Source organism: Canis lupus, chromosome 11, assembly GCF_011100685.1.
Source record: "Canis lupus familiaris isolate Mischka breed German Shepherd chromosome 11, alternate assembly UU_Cfam_GSD_1.0, whole genome shotgun sequence".
Classification (NCBI taxonomy): Eukaryota; Metazoa; Chordata; class Mammalia; order Carnivora; family Canidae; genus Canis; species Canis lupus.
The window spans coordinates 17,832,237-17,853,968 of NC_049232.1; the positions used below are offsets into that span (position 1 = coordinate 17,832,237).

Here is a 21,732-nt window from a genome sequence, read left to right on the forward strand (position 1 = left end):
TCTCTAAACCATAATGATCACATACCTCTAGTGGGGTCAGGGGTAGTCTCCTGAATGTATTGCATTAGAGTAGAATTAAACCGTGACAGGCAGATGGCTTTTTGGAATGATGAGCTACCGAGATATTCAATGAAAATGTTTATTGTGGTATCCTGAGTGTCGATTTAAAGCAGAATATAAAAACAGAGTTTCATTTAAAAGTTGGAAAAAAACCATAATCTGAATAATGATGTCTCCAAAATTCAATTTGAACCAGTCTATTTCCATTTATTGAATCAGGTGATAACCAGATATCTCTTTCAGTTGGTCCTGTTATATCAGAAACCTAAAATGGCTATGATATTAATTATTCCAATAAAGAGGAAGTCAGCATTGTATTGACATTTATCCCTGTCCCAACAGAGAAAAGAAAACACAGGTTAATGGTTTGAGGGTTATATCTTATTAATCTCTTTTTAAACCTTTGGTTTTTAGATCTGCTTGGAACTGTGGAAGAAATCCTTCCAAGCCTCCCAGAAGGTATCACTGTCTGGGGGATGAACGATTCTGTTCCACAAGGTGTAACTTCACTCAAAGAAAAACTGAGCATGGCATCTGACAAGCCTGTGCCACGCAGCCACCATGTTGCTTCAAGTCTCAAGTCTCCTCATCTTTATATTTTTACCTCTGGAACAACAGGTATGATCCATTTTTCTTGAGAATTAAAAAGAATGCAGCATATTTGCAAAGCAATAGTAGTCACCACGGGTACTCACCAAATATCTGAGAAAGCATGCATCCAAGAAGTCCTGAGGTTCTTAGATCTTAGAATTCTCAAGCTTGGATGAAAAAGTTCATTGCTCCAACCACAACTTAGCAATTTACCATGTTCACTTGGCCTTTGTCTCATTTAGAAAGATTTTCTTCAAGTGTCATTGAAGACCTTAGAATGTGTGAAGACCTTGATCCAGCCCAGGTGCTCAGAGTATGAAATTTGGCCAGTGTCTTTGGCAAAATATCTGCTGGCTTCTCTGTTACTTAAGATTCCTGATTTAAAAAAAAATGAATAGATTAGTTTAAACTGTTTCTAATTATCTTCCTGGGTTAAAAAATCTGTTAGTCTACTTTAAACAGTCTTCTGTATTCTTGTATATTGTCTGAAATCCTAAACACAATTCAGCTATAGCTGTAATTTAAGCACATGTAAGGGTCTCTCCTGGTTTTCCTTAGGGAGATTGGAACATGTGACAAACAGGAAGTCTTTAGAGCACCGCAGGGTTTGGAGAAGATACAAAATAGAATCAAGTAACTAAACATCCCCCCTCCTTTTTTATAGGTAAAAATAACAGTACACCATAATAAAAAGAATAATTAAACTACCTAAATATTCAAAAGAAATGTTAAACTTAATTGACCCTTAGGAAAAGTTGAATCGTATTTATGGTAGGCTAAATAAGCTTTCTTAATTAATATGAAGATGACAGTGGGGGGGGGTGAATTAGATAAATTTAAAATATTATGTTGCTAATTTCCCTTGTTTGTTTCTTTTTTCTTTTTCTTTTTTCTTTCTTTGTGTGTGTGTGTGTGTCTCTCTCTCTTTTTTATTTACTATTTAGAGGCTAACAATGATCTCTTTTAGACAGGAGGCAGACTCTGCTTTTGCCTTAGTCTAGAATAGCTTTGACATGTGAATTGGAAGTGCTAATGTGTCTCAAGTTGTCAGCATACACTCAGTCTGACTTTGGACTTTGAAAGAGACAGTGAAATTTCAAAAATGATACGCTTTGAAAACTTTCAACAGAAGGTACTTAACCAATCTATCTGTATGGCTGTTTTCTTGTGAAAAATCTAAAGTGATTGGTCTTCCAAAAAATCTTCACCCCTCTTCCCAGCACAAAGAGAACAGGCCAGGTGGCCCATTCAGTTGAGTATCCAGTTCTTGGTTTTGTTTCAGAGTCATGAGGTTGAGCCCCTCACAGGCTTTGCACTGAGCATGGAGCCTGCTTCAGATTCTCTCTCCCTCTCCCTCTGCCCCTACCCCTCCACCCCTGCTCGCTTACTTGCACATACTCTCTCCTCCCCCCTAAAAAAAAAATTAAATTAAAAAACAGAAAAGAACAAACCAAAGCCACCAGTAATAGCTTTTGTTTTTCAAGATTAAAACCAGATTGTTCTATGCATTTATACACAGGCTGAAAGCAAGAGCACTATTGATTTTTATTTGATTTGATATTTATTTTAAAGTTATATAGCACAGAAATGAAAAATTCCAATAGTTTTAGAAATTTTAGAGAAAAGTACCCTTATAGCTTTCTTCCTTGTTTCTCCTTCCCCAGACCAACTACATTCAGTATTTTTAGATCTTTCTTTTTAGAATCACCTCCATTTCTCTAAATAGAATGGGTAACTTACTGCATACTTAGTAGATGCTCACTAAAAAGTGTCTACTGATTTTCCATGGTGGAAAGGAGGATTTGTCTTGACTCATGAACCACTCTCTATCTCCATTCATTCCTTTCTATCTGGTGTAGGCATTTTCTTTCTCCAACATCTCACTAATATTGTATTATGAATTTTGACTGGATTAGTGTAAGTCCCCATAATTTAGTAAGCACTATTATTGCCCTCCATGTAAAAATCTCACCAAATTGGAATTAACCATTGTTTTTGTTTGCTTGCTTGCTTAGTTTTCTATATGCCTGTTGGTGTTTGTACTCACCCCTTTGTCAAAAAGAGAGCTCACCTTCAATATTGAAAAGATAGTCTGTATGTGTTGAACCCATGTTCTTAGGCACATTCTGCCCAGAGATTCAGTCTCAACTTCTTGCTCTCTGACTGTCCTGGAGTTGGGTGGTTTGTTTGTTTGTTTGTTTGTTTGTTTTCACCGTTGTCCTGGAAATTCCCTTCAATTCTTTTCTGTTTTCTGATCCCCTAATTCCTAGATCCTAAAGTAGTGTCCTCAGTTAACTTTTCATTTTATCACTGCACTGCTTTCAGTAACTGTCTGCTAAAGAGTATTTAGGAAGAGAATTCCTGGGTGACTTAGTTAATTGTCGAACTCTTGATTTTGGCTCAGGTCATGAGCTTAGGGACTTAGGCTCAAGCCCCACAGCAGGCTCCGTGCTCAGAGGGAGTCTGCTAGAGATTTTCTCCCTCTCCCTCTGCCCTTTCCATGCTCCTGCATGCCTGCGTGCATGCTCTCTGTCTCTCTAAAATAAATAAATAAACCTTTTAAAAAATAGAGTATTTAGGAGGTAAATTTTTAAAGTCCTCACATCTGGAAATACCCTTATGCTTGTTTATGTAGCATTCTAGGTTAGACACAATTTTTTACTGGGAGTCTTCAGTAGTCTCTAACCTGATGATGACTTGTACTGGGACTGGTCTTATCTAATCATTTTGTTGGGAAATTTGTAGGCATTTCCAGTCTGAAAACTCATTGTCTTGCAATTCTAGGTACTTGGAAATTAAAGGAAAAAAGTTCTATATCCCCTCTCTTTCCTTTTTTATTGCTGTTCTTTTTGCCCATTCCCTCCTATTGTATTTGTTTGTCTGTTCATTCTTTTGTCTTTGAAACTCTAACTTTTTAAAGATTGGCCCTCTTGGATTGAGTTATTAATTTTCTAATTTTTCTGTCCCATTTTCCTTTTATTATTTTTCATCTGCTTTTTGAGAGATTTATCTTCTAAACCTCTGTTGTCTGAAAATGCCTCTTTTTGTAGCATACTATTTTTGGATTATTGATTATTTATTATCTTGTGTCTCTTAGGATATTAGTGATAATTTTTTGAAAATTTCTTCTCTCTACCTTGTCTCTACTTTTGCCAACAACCTCTTATCTTTTGGTTTATTTCAGTCTATATCCTTTATCCCCGAGGATTTCCTTAAATATCTGGTGACCTTTAGCTGTCAGTTCATATTTAAAGTGCAGACACTGGAACACCCACAAAAATCCCCAAAACAAATCCTGACTAGAAGGTCTGTGCACCTGAGTAGGATTGGGGGACTGATAGGTCTCATCGTCCAGAGCATTTTATTGGGGGGATTCAGGACTGTCAGTGCCTTTCAGTTTTTACTGGTGGATGATTCAGATTCCTCAGACAAGAACCTTGAAGGGTAAAATGAGTCAAACGTGAAAGGAAACTGGAGGAATAAGCCTACTTTCTCTTATTCTCCTTGTTTGCTCAACATTTCTTCTTCTGGGTGTTTCCAGAGGCTCATCTTTTCCATAGAATAAATCTCATAATTTCAGTCACCATGGTAGAAGCAATCTGGGCTATAATTTGTTTTATTTTTTGAATTTTAAAACAAATACCAGAAGCATCTGTTGACATTCTTCCAAAATTAGTTTGTGAATGAGCTTACACAGGGAAAGTTATACAAGTGTCATCTGCTTTTAGCTTAAAGTCTTCAGCAGGGATCCCTGGGTGGCGCAGCGGGGATCCCTGGGTGGCGCAGCGGTTTAGCGCCTTCCTTTGGCCCAGGGCGTGATCCTGGAGACCCGGGATCGAATCCCACGTCGGGCTCCCGGTGCATGGAGCCTGCTTCTCCTTCTGCCTATGTCTCTGCCTCTCTCTCTCTCTCTCTCTCTCTGTGACTATCATAAATAAATTTTAAAAAAAATTTAAAAAAATAAATAAAGTCTTCAGCAGCCTGGAGTCCTCTTATGGAGAGCAGAGCATAGCAATGTACAGAATCGGCCATAGAGTAGATGTCATGGTTTATGTATATAACGCTATCAAAGAGTGTAACAAAACCATTATGCAGCCTTGTTAAAGATTTAACTGACATTTTTTTAATAAAAGGCATCTTTCTGTAATACCAGCTGATGTTTTGCAATGCAAAACCTTGAGCTGAGTTGATTGTAAAGGCAGTAACTATGATCATTTATATTAGTATGCCATTTAATGTGAAAGTCACGTGATTCTCATACAGTAAAGTCTTCTGATGCTGATAACGAAGAAGGTGTTCATGCATGTTAGGAGGTGATGTAGAAAGTGAGGCTTTGAAAAAGTGAGTGATGGAGGGGCAGTCTGCTTGTGAGCCCTTTCAGCAAGCCATAAGGAAGCCCTTGGACTGATGTGGAACTTTTTCTAGCCATTCTTACTACTGCCAAGTCCTTTTTGTCCAAGGTCACCAAAATAGTGTATTCCCATATCTGAAAAAAACATAGAGTGTCTCTATGTTTGAAAAAGTTGAGATCAGTTTTTATGGCATTCCTGTCTCTGACCTAGGAGGTCATGTGATGTCTTGATGAACAAGGAGTGAGAATTATATAGATTCCCTTTTCTATGACCTTGACCTCACTGTTTCTTAAATAGAACTTGCATAAAGCTCCTTGTTTATAGTTCCATATTTATCTTCCATTCTGTAGGGCACCTGCTAATCAAATTTCTGAGCCTTTCTGCAGTCTGTGGGGGCAAATAAGCATTCTTCAAGTCTCATCTCAGGTGTCGGCTTCTTGTCAGCTGTGTCAGTCACATGGCTGTCCATCCACTTTTCTGAGATTTTGTTGCTTTCATCTGTAAATCCATTCTTTTTGCCTTAAGTCTATGTATGTGTCCTATCTGTCAATTTCTAGTTCTGTTATTGCTCACGGACTTGGTTAGGTAACCTCAAGAATCTCTAGGAAAAAAAAAAAAAAAAAGAATCTCTAGGAAAGCTGTCTTATCCTGGACAGAGCAGCCATGGGTTTAGTTGTTCCCAGATGGAGAGGGAGGAGGAAAGTGAGGTCACTGCCTACTGAGCAGTGCCTGGAAGCCGGGTACTATTGCCATCTCAATCTCTCTTTCTTTTGTCTTTCCTTTTCCTTAACCTTATGGATTTTTTCATTTTTCCAAAATTATCCTAGAATTCCCCAAATTTATTCCTGCCTCTGAATTGGATTTCTCTTCACATCATCTCTCCCTCCTTCATCCTCCTAATCCCCAACTCACTGGACACAGCCTCCCTTCCACCTTTAAGGTCTGAACCTCCTCCTAAACCTGTGAGGAGTTCCGATGCCAGGGATTCATAGAAGATTAGAAGACCAAAGGACTTTGGAAACCATCTAAGGTAGCATTTCTCAGTGTGTTCTGTAACATGCTCCTTCAAATCTTTAAAGAAATGAAATAAAAGTTAAAAAGAGGCCGGGTACCTGAGTGATTTAGTTAGTGGAACATCCGATTCTTGATATCACATCTTGATCTCAGGGTTGTGAGTTAGAGCCCCACATTGGGTGAGGAGTCTACTTTAAAAAAAAAAAAAAAAAGGGATGCCTGGATGGCTCAGTGGATAAGCGTCTGCCTTTGGCTCAGGGCATGATCCTGGAGTCCCAGGATCAAGTCCTGCATCAGACTCCCTGCATGGAGCCTGCTTCCCCCTCTACCTGTGTCTCTGCCTCTCTCTATGTGTGTCTCTCATGAATAAATAAAATCTCTTAAAAATAAATAAATAAATAAATAAATAAATAAATAAATAAATAAATAAATAACAAAAAAATGAAAAAGGGCTTTATGACCATGTAAGCTTGAGAAACACCATTAACAAAAATACCAAAGTTTCTGTACTGTTGGGCTCTGCAAGGGCTTTAAAATACTACTGTGCATTCTGACTCTTTAAAGGAGAACCCTAAAATGCAATTTTAACAAACTTTATTCTCCTTTTTCTTCTTTCCTCTATTAACTTCTTTCCTCTATTTAACCTCTATCAACTTTTTTTTAAGATTTTATTTATTTATTCGTAAGAGACACAGAGAGGCAGAGACGTAGGCAGAGGGAGAAGAAGGCTCCCTATGGGGAGCCTAATGTGGGACTTGATCCCAGGACCCTGGGATCACATCCTGAGCCAAAGGCAGATGCTCAGCCACTGAGCCACCCAGTTGCCTCAACCTCCATCAGCCTTTGATCATTTTCATTTCTTAGACAAGCTCATATCTGTTGTCTCTTTTATCAAAAAACCTAGGGAAAAAAATCTAGGAGATGAGGTGCCTTGGTGGCTCAGTTGATTAAGCAGCTGACTCTGGACTTCAGCTCAGGTCATGATCTCAGGATCGCAAGATGGAGCCCTGCATCTGGTTCCCTGCTGGGCATGAAGCATGCTTAAGATTCTCTCTCCCTCTCCCTCCGATCACCCCACCCAATATAACTGAGTACTTTGGATGGTTTATAATAAATTAATGAGATCATTATCACTTAAAGCTAACCATATGAGGAAGGGAAACATGACTAGTTTATTAAAGTGCTTTGAACAAGTGAGATAAGCATGCAGATGGAAAACAACTAGACTAAACATCCTTTTTTTTTTTGGTCACACCCCACTTGAAAAATTATTTTAAAGCTGGGTTGCCACGAGATCAGGAACAATGTGGGAAATAGGGAATATAGTGATTGAAGAACCATGGGGGATATCCTTGGAAGCAGAAAATGTATAAATGCTTGATTATCTGGATGAAGAAGAAAAGACATTAAATGATTGAGAGTCAAGGACAGAGCTCGACTCGCCCAAAATCTTTACACTGACTTTGATGAGAAAATCTGGACAGATTTCCTATGCATGTGGATGACAAGAAACTTCCATGTTGTGAGATGCTACACTGTCAGAAAGGGCCAGAGAGACTTCTTTTGAAAAAATTAATACATTTTAGGATAAAGGCAAGATAATACCAGCTTTGCATATGAGATCACTTGTCTTCTGGTTTAGGGGAAATGAAGCACAAAGCTCTTCAGAAAATGTCAGAGCAGGGATCCCTGGGTGGCGCAGCGGTTTAGCGCCTGCCTTTGGCCCAGGGCGCGATCCTGGAGACCCGGGATCGAATCCCACGTCAGGCTCCCGGTGCATGGAGCCTGTTTCTCCCTCTGCCTGTGTCTCTGCCTCTCCTTCTGCCTGTGTCTCTGCCTCTCTCTCTCTCTCTCTGTGTGACTATCATAAATAAATAAAAATTAAAAAAAAAAAAAAAAGAAAATGTCAGAGCAGGTACAGCAATAAGGTGAACTTGAAGTTCCCCTGGGTTAAAGTGTCCAGGAGTCACTGAAGCCTGTGATTTAACTCAATGACTCCTGGACATAGCTGCTGCTATGACCAAAGACCCCATTAAAATGTTGGCTTTTATCAGTGAATATGTTGAATCAGAGAAAGAATGATGCCCTACTGTCAGTAAGATGGTGCCCCAGTTACTGAGCAATGTGTAAGTAATGTTAGTCACTACAAACTGCTGAATATAGGATGAGAGAAGGCCTCATCCTATATTGGAGGTTAGTATGTAAGGGAATAAGAAGAGCTCATTGTCTGAGTGAGGTATGTATATTGGGAGATAGAAGGAGGTAGAAAGACCAGTGTGAATCAAATCTCTATTGGAAGATCAAGTATCATTCCAAAGAGGTTGAGGCAAAACAGGTAAATGATCAGCGGTAGGGACATCCAAGAAGTAGCAGCAACAGGGCATTACATGGGGCCAGGGCATATCCAGAGAAGCATGTAGTAGGCAGTAGGAGATTGGGGTTATAAAATTGGAACACCAGGCATGGGAACATATTTTGTTTTATACTTTGTTTTTATTGAATAAATTTTATGTGTAACATCACAAGTTTAAGATGTACAATGTGCTACTTTGATACATTTATGTACTATAATGTTGCTGTATATTGAAATTTACTGTATTGCAAAATAGTATATTTCAATATACAGCAATATTATAGTACAATATTACTGTCTCTATTCATTGTACTGTGCATTAGATCTCCATGGCTTATGTACCACGCCTTAAAAGTTTCTAACCTTAAATACCATTGCTTTTACCCCCGCTCTCCCCTATCATTCCTTGGTAACCAACACTTTGCTCTCTGGCTTTTGTACTTTTAACATTTTTAGATCCCATATATAAGTAGTATCATACAGTACTTGTTTTTCCATGTCTGGCTTATCTCACTTAGCATAATGTGCTGTGCTCACAGTCTATCCATGTTATCACAAATGGGAGGATATCTCAAAAACAAAAACAAATGGTAGATATCTTTCTTTTTAGTGGCTGAATAATATTCATATATATATGAATCTTTTCATATATTTTTTATCCATTGATGAGTATTTGGGTATTTCCATATCTTGGCTATTGTGAATAATGCTGTGATAAACACGGGAGGGCAAATGTCTTATGAAATCTCATTTTCATTTCCTGAGGTATATATCCAGAGGTGGAATTGAATCATATTGTAAATCTATTTTTAATTTTTTTGAAGAACCTCTGTATTGTTTTTTACAGTGGTTAGACCAATTTACTTTCCCATCAGCAATGTACAGATATTCTGTTTTTACTGCATCCTTGCCAGCACCCATTGTCTCTTGTCTTCTTGGTGGTTGCCGCTCTAACAGGTGTGAGGTGCTATCTCACTTGTTTAAGTTAGCATTTCCTTGGTGATTAATGATGAACAACTTTTCATGTATCTGTTGGCCATTTTGATGTACATTTTGGAGAAACTCTATTTAATTCTTCTTCCCCACCTTTAATTGGATTTTTTTGTTGTTGTTATTGGGCTGACTTACTTCTTTATAGGTTTTGAATATTAACCCCTTATGTGATATACAGTTTGCAGAATTTTCTCCCATTCTGTAGGTTGTCTTTTCATTTGACTGCTTCTTTTGCTGTGTGAGAGCTTTTGAGTTTGATGTAATCCCATTTGTTAAATTTTCTTTTATCATTTATGCTCTTCATATTGTGTTAAAAAATTATTGCCAAGACCAAGATCAATGAGTTTCTTCCATACATTTTCTTTTACAAGTGCTATTGTATTACATCTTATGTTTAAGTCTTTGATCTGTGTCAAGTTATTTTTTTGGTAGTGTGAGATAAAGGTCCAAATTCATTGTTCTATATATGTTTCTCCAGTATTCCCAGCACTATTTGTAGAAGAGATTATCTTTCCTGTAGTTTGTATTTCTGTCTCCCTTGTCAAATATTAGTTGACCATTTATGCCAGGGTTAAATTCTATGTTCTCCTTTCTGTTCCATTAGTAGATGTGTCTATTTTTGTGCCAGTACCATACTTTTTTTTATTACGATGGCTTTGTAATAGTTTGAAATTCAGAAGCCTAATACTTCTGGGTTTGTTCTTTTTTTTTCTTGGGATTATTTTGGCTCTTTGGTGGCTTTTGTGGTTCCACACAAATGTTTGGATTGTTTCTTATATTTCTGTGAAGAATGCCTTTGGTAATTTGGTGGTAATTGCATGGAATCTGTAGATACTCTTAAGTGTTAGAGTCATCCTAATAATACTAATTATTCCAATACATGAATATGGGATGTCTTTCTATTTGTGCCTTCTTCAATTTCTTTTAGCAAAGTTTTATAGTTTTCATTGTACAGATCTTTCATTTCCTTGAGTAAATTTATTACTAAATATTTTATTGTTTTTGATGCTTTTGTGAATGGGATGGTTTTCTTTCTTTTTCAGATGATCCATCATTAGTGTAAAGGAATACAATTGATTCCTGTATGTTGATTTTGTGTCCTGACACTTTATTGAAATTGTTAATTCCAATAGTCTTTATTAATTATTTGGGATTTTCTATATGTATAGAACCATATCATCAGCAAAAAATGACAATTTTACTTTTTTCTTTCCTATTTGGATACTTCTATTTCTTTGTCTTGCCTTCTATTTCTTGTCTAGCTAGGACTTCCAGTAATGTATTGAATAGGAGTGGTGAGAGTAGGCATCTTGACCTCGTTCCTAATCTTAAAGGAAATGTTTTCAATTTCTCTCCATTAAATATAATGTTAACTGTGGGTCTATCATATATGACTTTATTATCTTGAGATATATTTCTTCAATAGTCTGTTAAGAGTTTTTATCATAAAACAATGTCCTATTGTCAAATGTTTTTTTCTATTGAAATGATCATGTGATTTTTATCTTTCCTTTCATTGATGTGATGTATTACATTTATTAAATTGCATATGTTGAACCATCCTTGCATTCCAGGGATAAATCCCTCTTGGCCATGGTGTATCATGCTTTTAGTATGTTCTAGAACTTGGTTTGATAATATGTCATTGAGGGGTATTGTCATCAGGGGTATTGGTTTATATTTTTTTTCTTGTATTTTTATCTGGTTTTAGTATCAAAATAATGCTGGCATTGTAGAATGAGTTTGGAAGTATTTCTTCCTCATCAATATTTTGGAAGAGCTTGAAGAAAGATCGGTGTTAAATCTTCAGTTGCTTGGTAGAATTCTCCAGTGAAGGATCTGGTCCTGGAGATTTCAGTTTTGGGAGTTGGTGGGTTTTGTTGTTGTTTATTCTATTTTTTTTACTCATTATTGATCTATTCAGATTTTCTATTTCTTCCTTATTGAATCATGGTACATTGTGTGCTTCTAGCAATGTATCATTTCTTCTAGGTTATGTAATTTGTTGCCATGTAATTCTTTATGTTGGTCCCTTGTTATCCTTTTTTTTCTCTAATATCAGTTGTAATGTCTTCCCTATCATTTCTGATTTTATTTATTTGAGTCTTCTCTCTTTCTTCAGTTGGTTTAGTTGAAGGTTTGCCAATTTTGTTATCTTTTTAGAGAACCAGCTTTTAGTTTTGTTGGTCCTTTTTACTATTTTTCTGGTCTGTGTTTCATTTATTTCTGCTCTGGGATCCTTATTATTTCCTTCCTTCTGCTAACTTTGGGCTTATTTTTTTCTTCTTTTTCTATTTCCTTGAGGTGTAAAGTTAGGTTGCTTATTTGAGATCTTTCCAATTTATTGACGTAGTATTTATTGCAATAAACTTTCCTCTCAGAACTGCTTTTGCTGTATTCCACAATATTTGATATGTTGTGTTTTCATTTTCTTTTGTTTTGAGATAATTTTTTATTTCCCTTTCAATTTCTTCTTTGATCAAGTAGCTGTTTAGAAGTGTGCTATTAGTTTCCACAATTTGTAGATATCATTTTCTTCTTGTTGCTGTTTTCCAGGTTCATACCATTGTAATTAAAGAAGATAGTTGGTATGATTTCAATCTTAAATTTGCTAAGATTGTTTTGTGGCTTATGGCATGATCTACCCTGGAGATTTTCCATATGCATTTGAGAAGAATGTGTATTCTGCTTCTTTGGGATAAAATGTCCTCTACATGTCTGTTAGGTCCATTTCTTTAAAAATGTTGTTCAATTCCAGTGTTTCTTTGTTCATTTACTGACTAAATGATTTACCCATTGTTGATAGTGGGATGCTGAATTTCACTACATTTGCTTGTTGACCCATCTGCTAAGATCAAGTATGCACTACCCTCCAATTATTGTCTATTTCTTCCTTAAGATCTGTTATTAATTGCCTAATATGTTTTGGTGCTCAGGTGTTGAGAGCATTATAAATTTATGATCATTATATTTTCTTGATATATTAACCCCTTATCTTATGTAATGACTTTCTTTTTTTTTTTTTTTAATTTTTATTTATTTATGATATGTAATGACTTTCTTATTACCCATTTGCCTCAAAGTCTACTTTGTGAGATAAGTATGGCTATGTCTTCCTTCTTTTCATTTCCATTTGCTTGGAATATCAACTTATGTCCTTTCATTATGAACCTATGTGTGTCTGAAATGAAGCTGAAATGATTCTCCTTTAGGCAGCATAGAGTTGGGTCTTGGTTTTTTTTTTAATCCATGGAGCCACTCTGTGCCTTTTGACTGGTAAGTACAATTCATTTATATTTAGGGTGTTTACTGATATGCAAAGATTTACTAATGTCATTTTATCTTTTTCCTTTTGGTTATTTTGTGTCTCTGTTGTTTCTTTTTCCTTCTGTTTATGTCTGCCTTTATATGTTGGTGGTTTCCATGGTGATTTGCTCAGTCTCCCCCTTTTCTTTTTTAAGATTTTATTTACTTATTCATGAGAGGCATAGAGAGAGACAGATATAGGCAGAGGGAGAAGCAGGCTCCCTTTGGGGAACCTGATGCGGGACTCCATCCCAGGACCCGGGATCACGGCTGGAGCCAAAGGCAGACATTCAACCACTGAGCTACCCATGTACCCCAGTCTTGCCCTTTTTTATATATAATGTTTCTGTTCTAGATTTTCCCTTTGTGGTTACCAAGCATTTACATAGAACATAGATAAAATAATTGCTTTTCTTCTGATAGAGATTTATCGTCATTCATTTATCTTCATTATAAAGGTTCCATCTTTTTACTCTTACTCTATATTTTTGATGTTACAAATTATCCCTTTTTATGCTGTGATTTCATTACCAAGTTGTAGTAGCTATAGTTATTTTTTTTTAAGATTTATTTATTCATGAAAGACACAGAGAGAGAGAGAGAGAGAGAGAGAGAGAGAAAGGCAGAGACACAGGCAGAGGGAGAAGCAGACTCCGTGCAGGGAGCCCAACGTGGGACTCAATCCCGGGTCTCCAGGATCATGACCTGGGCCGAATGCAGGTGCTTAACTGCTGAACCACCCAGGGATCCCCAATATCATTATTTTTAACGCAGTTTTCCTTTCTCCTTTATGTTATAGTTGAGTTTATTATATTCTAATTCTGGTTGACTACTTTCCAATAGTAATTCTTTTAAATATTCCTTCTGCCCCCTTCTCCCTTTCATCTCCTTCTGGGCCACCCATTATTCTTATGTTGGCTTCTTGAATGGAATCAGATAGTTCTTATAGGTTTTCTTCACTTTTTAAAAATCTTATTTTTCTCATCTGTAACCCCTGAATCATTTCTATATTTCTCTCTTCCATCTTACTCATTCTCTCTTCCGTATGATCTAGTTTATTTCCACTGCATTCCTAATGTATTTTTCATCTCATTTATTGAGTTCTTCTGTTCCAGAATTTGTTTGGTTCTTTTTTACAATTTCAGTCTCTTTGGGAAAGTACTACTGTTCTTTATTGTATCCCTGAAACCATCATATTGTCTTTCTGAGTTTTCTTGTATGTCATTGAATATCTTCACAATTGCTATTTTAAACTCCACTTAGATTGCAGTATTCCATATCTTTGGGTTTGATCCATGGAAAATTGTCTTTATTACCATGATTTTTCATGATGTTTGATGAAAAGTGCCTTTGCCACCATATTTGAAGCAGCAAATACCTTTCTTATTTAGGCTTTTTTTTTTAAAGATTTTGTTTTTAAGTAATCTGTATACCCAACCTGGGTCACAACCTGGAAAGTCATATGCTCCACCCACTAACCCAGCCAGATGCCCCAAGGCAAGGTTTTATTTACTTTGATACTAACAGTTGAACCTTGGTAGTTAGGAGCCTTCCTTTTGTTTTCCAGAAGGTGGCGCTATAGCACCAGTTCTTGGTTTCTCTGTTGGAGTTGGGAATGCAAGAAAAGGGAGAGGGGTGATTGAGGTGGGGTGGGGGGGGAGTGTCCTTAGTTAGCACTTGGGGCTTTGGGTGGTGCCCCTGCCCTGGTAGGGAGAGTCATCAAGTGTGAGGGGAGAGGGGGATCCTAGAGGTCTATGAGTGGTCCTCTTGAGTCCTGAGGTAGATAGTAGGAGTCACTTTACCTCTCTTTGCCTCTTTCCCTTTCCTTCCCTCCCCTCAGTTACCTTGGTTTCTCCTCAGAGAGGGCAACTGGCCTTTTCAGCTGCAGCACATGGGACCAGGCCGATTCACCACTCACCCACTCACTGTCATCACCCTTGACCTCTTCTGTCAGAAAGGTCACGGCTCCAGTACCACTTCTCTCACTCTGCAGCCTCCTCGGGTTCAGTTCAGTCACATTCACATTCACGTCCACAGATGGATGGATCTCTTGGGTGTCCTTGTATGTTGTGAGTGCAGAGGCACTTTTGGAGGGGGTGGTTATATATGTCCCATTAGTAGTATATCAGAGGGAAGGAAAAAAGGAATGACTTACCCGGCTTTGTTGCTGACATCACTGAGGGAGTCTGTTTTACCGTGGGACTCTAAGGCAAGCTGAAAATAAGGAAGTACTTTAATTTAGGAAATACATTGTGAAATTTAGAACTCAGTTTCTAGAATTATGAAATCAAGTCCAATCAGGTACAGCAATTAGTTTGCAGATTCCCTGACGTTAGTAACCCCCCCTCTGAGCAATAGTAAGTGGGACTCTATCAGTATGTGGGGTAGAGAATAAGACCCCACTTATGGCTCTACTGCCTGCTGCTTTTCCCTTTTGATCCTGCCCTGTACTTGTTCCTGTGGCTTCTCTGACATTGGTCTCTGCTTGCCTCTCTGGAACAACAAATGATTCTCCTTGTAACCGTTGCATTTCGTGAAGCAATGTGACTTTATTGGTGAGGGAGATTTGGGCTGGGGCCCTCTGCATGAGGACATTCCAAAAATATAAGAACGCTCTGAACTGACAAACAGGATAGGATGAAAATACTATTTAATCTAACAAATGAATTCAAGAAAGGATACTTATCATTCTGTAAATAAGCTGTGTGTTGTGTGTACAAGAAGATGGAGATTGAAATGTGAAATTGTTCATATTCAGTCACAGATAAGGCAATTTCATATTATATCATGTATTAACTGGATGAATTTATTATGCTGACATTATACTACAAAAGACTAATAATATGGAAATTTAAAAACAGTATACAAAATGTTTTATACACTAACTACAACTACACATTTTTATAAGAAACCCATTGTACATAGAAGACTGGAGGGGAGAAGTGATTTATGTTTAGATCATGAATGTATAGAACTATTTCAGCATCATGTATTATGGAATCTGATATTCTATGATGATCTTATTCTAGGACGAATGAAACGTGACAGAACTACTGGTTCTTGAGATAGAATCTTATTTGGTATTGTTCACTAGAAAATTTCTACTTTAACTATAACTTAGATTTATCTTGCGATTTGCTTCATTTTGGGTTTACATTTTCAGATTTGGGGCATTTTTGCCATCCTTAGAGCAGATATGACTCTTTGAAGCTTATAGTATCTCAAACTCTGTATAACTTTAGTTTTGATCCTTTTGTGTAGGTCCAAGATTCTAGAAGTTAATTATAGCAGCAACTCACATTTGCATGGTCCCTACAAAGCACACATAATACTTTGATGTATTTTGTCTCGATTGCTACTGTAGGTGATACATAAACTTGCTTTCTCTTACATCTGTTTCTTTTCTTTTCTTCCAGGTCTACCAAAAGCAGCTGTGATCAGTCAGCTGCAGGCTTTAAAGGGCTCCGCTGGCTTGTGGGCTTTCGGCTGTACTGCCAATGACATCATTTATATAACTCTTCCTCTGTATCATAGTTCAGGAGCTCTTCTGGGAATCGGTGGATGTGTTGAGTTGGGTAAGTTTTCCTTTTCCATTCGATAAATTTTCTAAATGCTTGTTAACTCTAACTTGTGTTCATCAAAGTTCAAAAGTCTATCAGTAGAATTCAGAGTGATTGTGGGCTTATTAAATAATTACAACATAATCTTCATTAAAAGGACACAATTTCATGACATACTCTGTTCCTGAAGGGAAAAGAGCAGTGTTTTCCTTGGAACATCTTCATATGACTTATATTGTTGTGAAAATTAGGTTGTCACAATTAGGTCCTGTCATCATTGATTAACTTGGCTGGTGCTATCTTACAAATTCTGTGTTACCAACTCTGAATCTCAAGAAATATTGAGGCAGCTTTAAGCTTTTAAAAATAAATAAAATGTACATATTCAAGAACAAAAGTAAGGGAATACTCTCCGTCTCTGTAAAGAAACCCTTATCTGTAGTCATGCTCTAATACTTGCAACTCCCTTACTTATTTTGACCTCTTCTTTCCTCCCCTGAATTGCAAATATATAATTATACATATTTGCAGTCAAAACATAGAATTCCATCATGAATTTTTTAGAGTTATTGGATTGTAATATTAATGGTTTCAAATGAGCTTGATAGGAATGGCCACTGATGGATTATAAAAGCCTTGAAATTGACTATAAATGTTCTAGACAGGGCAGCATCATTTGTCTTTTATGTCAATTCTGTCTTTGAATATTTTCCCTGGTGCCTGTTTTTGCCTTTCCTCATAGGAGCTACTTGTGTGTTAAAGAAGAAATTCTCAGCAAGTCAATTTTGGAATGACTGCAGAAAGTATAATGTGACTGTGTTTCAGTATATTGGAGAACTTTGTCGCTATCTTTGCAAACAACCTAAGGTAAGAGAAGTTGTTTTCAGAGAGGAAAAATAATTCCAGAAAGAAAAAGTATGGAGAAAAAAATAATTTCTGTGTATACTCCACCTTCTTCCAGAACAAAGTTTTGACTGACTTACAGAGGTATATGCAATACCCCACGATAAAACAAGTATAAAACAAGGCACAGGAAATAAAAGGAGAGCAGAATTGTATTAATGTGCTCTATATTGTGGCAGGATAGGAGGGACCCACAATCCAGTCCACTTTTATGTTTAGACTGATTAAAATTCCTGCAAATGTAGCACACATCCGATTATGAAATTAGATGCATGCTCTATACACAGAAAGCGGTTACTGCAAGGTCAAATTAGATCATCGTTTCAAATGCTGTTCTTCAAAAAACAAAACTAATGATATTGATTAGAGTTGCTTGTTATTTCTTTTCTTTTGAATAAGTGATTAGTCTGTCTCTTTGTTTGGTTTTGATTTAAACTTAAAAAAGAAATTTTGCTTTCATGTGTTCTTGTCTCCCCACCTAAAACCATCATTTCCACAATTGATAAATTGCCCCGTTCTGAAATTAGACAAGCAGAGAGAGTTACAAGAGCCTAAAGTTTGTCTTTATTAGTTTGTTTGCTTTTTTGCCCTCAGACGTTCTTTTCTTGGTCTCATTTGTATTTTGAGATGCTTATTTTTTAACTGATTTTCTAAACATTCTTGAGGCTATGAAGAAATGACCTTCTGTTATCAAATTCCCAGCCCCATGAATAATGGTGATAGGAAATGCTTCCCTATGTGGGACAGGCAGCAGAAACTGATGGCCTGCCCTTGGCCTTTGATAAAGCCCTTTCCTCAAGTCTCCCTCATCACTTTTGCCATAATCATGCCAGCTCAAAGCATGGATGGTGGGCTGAGATGTCTTCTCTGGCTGGCTCAAACATGTACATGTAATCCTTCCTTTACCCACAGCACAGCTGAGACAAGGCTGGAAGCATTTAAATAAAACTTTGTAGAAGATATGGGATTACATAGGGAAGAAAAACACAAGAAAAATGTGAAACTGGGTAGTCTTATTTACAAAACGCTTTTATTCACTTTAAACTTGAAGTTTACCATGTAGGGACCTCCTGTTTAGCTCCTGACTCATCCCTTTTATGGCCAGAGCTGTCCTTGTTCTCTTCTTGGTCAGGAGTGCTTCAGATAGCTTTAGATTCCCTAGATCCATCACTAAGGCAGGGGATCCCAGAGAAATGTTTTAGACCTTTTGACGTTTATTTTCTCCAGGGAGACTTTACCAATGTTAGAGTTTTGGTCTTATCTGAAGAGTCCTAGCAGAGAGATTAATTACAATGCCACAACCTAGCATATTTTCTAGTTTTTATTAAAGTGTTCTTTGGTAATGTGATATCTGGACTAGGATAATTTAGGGAATTAATGCCCTCCAGTACAATAGAAGCCACCTTCAGTAAAGGACAGATTAGGCACTACCTATAATGAACTTCTTTGTGGGCTTTCTAAACTGTGCCCCTAGCCACTCCTTTTTCTTCTTATCCTTTGATAGCAGCATTAGCTTTTGCAAGGTCATTTGTTTAGTAAATATGTACTAAACAGCTGACATTTTTTTCCTAACATTTTACTATGTTAAATGGTGCTGCAATTAATATCTTTATGCATTGTAGCCAGTGGAGGGGCTCAGGAGGACATGGATATTTTGGTGATTCTTATGGCATATTTCCAAATTGCTATTCAAAATGGTTGATGTGATTTGGAATCTCATTGTGAGAGTAAGCCTATTGTATGTATGGTCTCTTATCAGGACTGCATGATATTAAAAATAGTTTTCCAGTTATGTTTCATGGAGAACTTGAACCTCCTTCAAAGTTTCTCAAAAGTCTCTGAAGGATAGTGAACAGGGAAAATAGGACAATCTTCATGGTTCAGTCTTTCAAATATGATGGATGAAACCCAATTTGCTAGTGCTTCTTAATAATATTTTGTTTGAACAAAGAATGTCTTGGGGTTTTTTTTCTTATTTTTTTAAATGGGGAAAGAGTCATTTAATTTTATTTTTAATTTTGTAGACAAGAAACAAACATTTTTAAATTCTTTGTTAAGATTACTAGCAAGGTGGGATAATTTTCTGTCTGTATTTCTCTTTAAAATATCTTTTATGAGTCTTTTACTAATTTATGTCCTTAGCACATAATGTTTTATCTCATCTGTTGGAGCTACCATTTCCTATGATAAAAATATTAGTAGTTTGTCATTTTCACAACAAATCTTTTTTCAAAGTGTGTTCCTTTCAATTTTTTTTATAAAAAGAAATATCCTTTCACCTCTCTGAATTTGGAATGCACTAATTTTGGGAAAATGCTATAGGCACAGAGCATATGAGAGAACTGAGAATTAAAAGTAAAATATCTAATTTTTTTTAGTTAATTAAATATTGTAATTATTTTTTTTCCACTTGAGATAGAGAACACGAGCAAGGAGAAGAGGGAGAGGGACAGAGAGAGAGGGCTCCCTGCTCAGGAGGGAGTCAGCCGACATGCAGCTCAAACCTAGGACCCTGGGATCCTGACCTGAGCCAAAGGCAGATGTTTAACCAGCTGAGCCACCCAGTCACCCTAAATATTTTAATTCTTAACTAAAGTTCTTTGAACAAAAAGATAGTGGTTGTGAAATAATCTCTAAGCATTTACCTGAAGGCAAGTGGAGGAGGAGAGAAGGCAAATAAAAAAAAAAAAATAGCTTTGCTCAAAGGAGAACATAATTTTTTGATGCAGAGATGCATTGTATTACTTAATCCCTTTTGTTGATTTCACACAGAATGAGAACAAGCAGTTCTTGGCATTAAAGATTAGGGAAGGAAGAAAGTCATTCTGTTAAGACATCTGACCCCTCCAAGGAGGTCTTGCTTGTTTTCTGTCCGGTATTTATTCCTGTCAGTGAACTGCTCCTGCAGGGAAGGGGGCCGTGTTTGCTGCCCAGCACAGCAGTGGCTTCAGGTAAGGCCAAGCCTAAACAGGCACTGGGGTCAGTGCCCTCAGAGAGTTAACAATGGATGTCTCCTAAACCATGGTTTGAAGCCCCATAGACATTTGTTTAGAATAAATCCTTAAGTTAAAAAAAAAAAAAGAAGAAGAAGAAGCAAAACCGCCTACTCTCTGAGGACACCCAGATTCTCTGGGAAACGAACTAGGGGTGGTGGAAGGGGAGGTGGGTGGGGAGTGGGGGTGACTGGGTCACGGGCACTGAGGTGGGCACTTGACGGGATGAGCACTGGGTGTTATTCTATATGTTGGCAAATTGAACATCTATAAAAAATATATTTAAAAAAAAAAGATTTGTTGCCCATCCAAGGGCAAGTCATATATTCCGAAGGAGATTCACCTGCAGGCAGAATTCAGTCTGAGTTGAGTGTTTAAAGGTGGGATTCCTTTTGCTTTTAGTTAATTACATCATATTTTGAATCTTCACTGAGGTTCTTGGAAGAAAAGATAGTGTTTGTGAACTAATCTTTAAGCGATTACCTGAAGGCAAATGGAAGAGGAAAGAGGGAAATAAACAGAGCTTTGCCCAAAGCTGCATGAGGTTTACATGCGTAGTTGCGCAAAAACACCCGCGGGGTGGCTTTCCTTGGCAGGAAGCATTTATCCACCCCCTACCGAGTCCAGTCTTTTTTCTCTTTTTCAAAAAGTCCAGTTACAAAAGTTCCTCTGGCATAAACATTGGATGTGCCTCCAACTTCTGGCAACACTGCCCTTTAAAAAAAGCCAAGGTACTGGCTCTTAGAGAGCAATGGAGTAATTACTTTCCCCACCCCCCACCCCCCACCCCCGGAAAATAGGAAAGCAGCTCTTCCCCAGGGTCCAATCTCTCAAGTTTTCTGCATTACTGAAGCAGCACAATGAACTCTCTGATTGGGTCCAGTTCTTTGTTTTCTTAGCATTAATGCTGCATTTCCTATCGACTGGTGAGGAATATGGTGACGTGCTCTCCATCAATGATCCTCCAGGGGATTCCTGCATGGTTCCTTGTATTTAAAGAAACTCTGCCTAAAACTGCCCACAGTTAGCAATCTCTAGGGGTGGGATCGTATCTATCACTCACTCACTCATTCATTCATTCATTCCAGTAATATTGCAGGTTTCAGTATATGGGGGTAGGCAGTGAAATAACAGAAGGCAGGATGAGTCTCAGGTGTTTCGCTGAAACAGGTAAACGGTGAGCCCTTCACAGAGATGAGGAAAAGTGAGATTTAAAGAGTTAAAATTAAATTTCTTTTGGACCTGTTACTTTGGTGTGTTCCTTAGGCATCCAGGTAAAGAAATGGAATAGGCAGTCAGATGTAGGAATCTGGAGCCCATCGGTACAGAGGGTGAGATATAATTAATAAAGCAAAGACCTATTTTATGATACATATGTGTAATACCTGCTTTTCAAGTTAATATTATATTTTGTCATTTAGGCAGTATAGTTTGTCTCAACATAAAACACCTACATATTGACATTCTGAAGGCACAGCCTTTACTTTCTAGTATATGTATTTTGGCATATGCATTTTAGTGAATATATCTTCTATAAGTTATATACCTTTTCTTTCCTCTGTTTTCTTAAAAGCCAGGAAATTCACTGGCCACTAGTAAGTATCCTT

General features: G+C 37.3%; 1 protein-coding gene across 2 annotated transcripts in view; it reads left to right on the plus strand.

Annotated features, from left to right (window-relative positions):
• Positions 1-21,732, plus strand: part of SLC27A6 (solute carrier family 27 member 6) — a 69,273-nt gene that overhangs the window by 12,063 nt on the left and 35,478 nt on the right. For both annotated transcript variants that reach the window (XM_038552060.1, XM_038552059.1), the window contains exons 2-4: positions 475-678; positions 16,086-16,244; positions 16,972-17,096. In XM_038552060.1, coding sequence (XP_038407988.1) covers positions 475-678; positions 16,086-16,244; positions 16,972-17,096 — 488 coding nt within the window. The remainder of the gene's footprint in view (positions 1-474; positions 679-16,085; positions 16,245-16,971; positions 17,097-21,732) is intronic.